Source organism: Penaeus monodon, chromosome 30 (genome assembly GCF_015228065.2).
Source record: "Penaeus monodon isolate SGIC_2016 chromosome 30, NSTDA_Pmon_1, whole genome shotgun sequence".
NCBI classification, from domain to species: domain Eukaryota; kingdom Metazoa; phylum Arthropoda; class Malacostraca; order Decapoda; family Penaeidae; genus Penaeus; species Penaeus monodon.
In genome coordinates, this window is record NC_051415.1 from 30,915,049 (window position 1) to 30,917,330 (window position 2,282).

Here is a 2,282-nt window from a genome sequence, read left to right on the forward strand (position 1 = left end):
GGAGAATGTGTGTCGAGGCGGAAGGTGTGTGACGCCGAGGTCGACTGCCCTGACGGATCCGACGAATTCTGTCGCAACTTCACCGACTGCCCCGCACCTCGGTCGCACTACTGCTCGTCCGGGGAGTGCATCGGCCTCCGTCATATATGTGACGGAAAGCTAGACTGTCTGAGTGGAGAGGATGAGTTTTCTTGCCAGTGCTTAAACTTTAAATGTTTGTCAGGAGAATGTATAAGTACATATGTTAAGTGTGACGGTAGACAAGACTGCAAAGACGGTTCAGACGAACACTGCGCTCCGCCCAACGGAGATCAATGCCCATCGTCTCGTCCATTTCCCTGTAATGATGGCAAATGCATTTATGATTTTCTTTTGTGTGATGGTTATGAACAGTGTGCTGATGGCTCTGATGAAGACCCTAAGGTCTGTGTAACGTCTGATTGTTTCACTTGCGATTCTGGAGAATGATAAATCCTGGAGTGCGATGCGACGGAGTGGAAGACTGTGAGGATGGCTCTGATGAAAGCGGATGCCAGTCCTTTGAATGCCCTGATGACAGCTTTCATTGCACTTCTGGGGAATGTTTAGATGCGGACGTGGTCTGTAACGGCCGAGAAGACTGTCGAGACGGAAGTGACGAAGCATCTTGCACATCTGCCTCATGCCCCGCGTCGAGGCCACTTTTTTGTTCCTCAGGAGAATGCATTTCTTTCTGGCAAGCGTGTAATGGAATTTTCGACTGCAAAGACCACAGTGATGAGAGTAGGTGCCCAGATATTCCATGTCCTCCTCACAGAGACTTCAGGTGTGCAGCTGGACAATGTTTAGACTCTTATTTCGATCTTCAGTGCGATGGCAGAGAGTCGTGTGCTGACGGCAGTGACGAATCGAGCTGTGACTCCTTCCAGTGTCCTGAAGATCGATCCTACAAATGTGATTCAGGGGAATGTTTGTACGATTATGATTATGAATGTGACGACTACAGAGACTGTAAAGATGGAAGTGATGAGAATGATTGTGATATAAGTCTCCCCTGTCCGGATAGTGACGACTTCCGTTGCAGCTCAGGTGAGTGTGTGTGGAATGGCAATAGGTGCAACGGAAGGATAGACTGTGTTGATGGTAGTGACGAGACTGATTGTCAAAGTTTCACGTGTCCTGAGAATCGACCTTTTCAATGTGGATCAGGCGAATGTTTGTATGAATATGATGTCTGTGATGGACGGATTGACTGCGAAGATGGAAGTGATGAAAACAACTGCAAGGACAAAATGCTATAGTGATAGTATTAATTGTGGGTCTGGTGAATGCATCTATAGCTGGAGTCGATGTGATGGATATCCAGACTGTCGAGACGACAGTGATGAAGCCAGTTGCAATGAATTCACGTGTCCTGCAATTCGCCCATTCCACTGCGGCTCAGGGGAATGCCGACGTCCCTACCATCGGTGTGACGGCTTCGTGCAGTGTGCTGACGGAAGTGACGAAGTTAACTGCGCCAAATTCACGTGCCCAGATTATCGGCCCTTCAAATGTGCTTCGGGAATCTGCATCACCATCTACCAAGTGTGCAACGGATTCGATGACTGCGGAGACGGAAGCGATGAAGTCGACTGCCAGGATTTCAAGTGTCCTCCTGAGACAGCCTTCCAATGTCCAGAGGGCAACTGTATTCCCGTCCGTTTTGTGTGTGATGGAAACAGGAACTGCCTTGGAGGCGGCGATGAAGAAAATTGTGAGAACTACGAGGTGCAATGTCCCAAAAAGTTTAAGTGCAAAGATGATAACAGATGCCTAAGGTTGTCATGGGTATGTGATGGCTTTAAAGACTGTAATGATGGGTCAGATGAGGAAAATTGCACTTGATGAGTAGTCATATACCTAAAATGTTGTTGATGATCGTTCAAAGTCCATGTATTTTTCCTACGTACTGACAACTGATATTATCAGAAGTCATCAGATAAAGTTATCATTATTGATCCTTCATTCTTAAATTTCATTCCAATTCCACCTAGAATGATCTAGATACAACGTACATGAATGATATAAGCCACTGCACATAACACAAGAAAAAATACATAAATCGCACTACTTTGGTAATGTCTTGCTTTGGGTCAGTAGCAAACAGCAACAAAATACAGTATTATGAACTATTCCAAACATGGCTAGAAACTTTTTGGTTATGAAAAATACTCTTTTGTTTTCACGTGTTTTGATGTGCAGATATTCAAATAAACAAATAAGTAAACCTATTTTTATACATTTTCCCCTATGTAAGAGAA

At 45.1% G+C, this 2,282-nt stretch overlaps 1 protein-coding gene across 1 annotated transcript in view; it reads left to right on the forward strand.

Moving 5' to 3' along the window:
• The window catches only part of LOC119592706 (low-density lipoprotein receptor-related protein 2-like), a gene marked incomplete at its 5' end in the record, with an annotated part of 5,411 nt that extends 3,163 nt beyond the window's left edge, over positions 1 to 2,248 (forward strand). The window contains 3 exon segments of the mRNA XM_037941640.1: positions 1 to 463; positions 466 to 1,270; positions 1,272 to 2,248. Coding sequence (XP_037797568.1) covers positions 1 to 463; positions 466 to 1,270; positions 1,272 to 1,866 — 1,863 coding nt within the window.
• Positions 2,249 to 2,282: the final 34 nt, after the last annotated feature.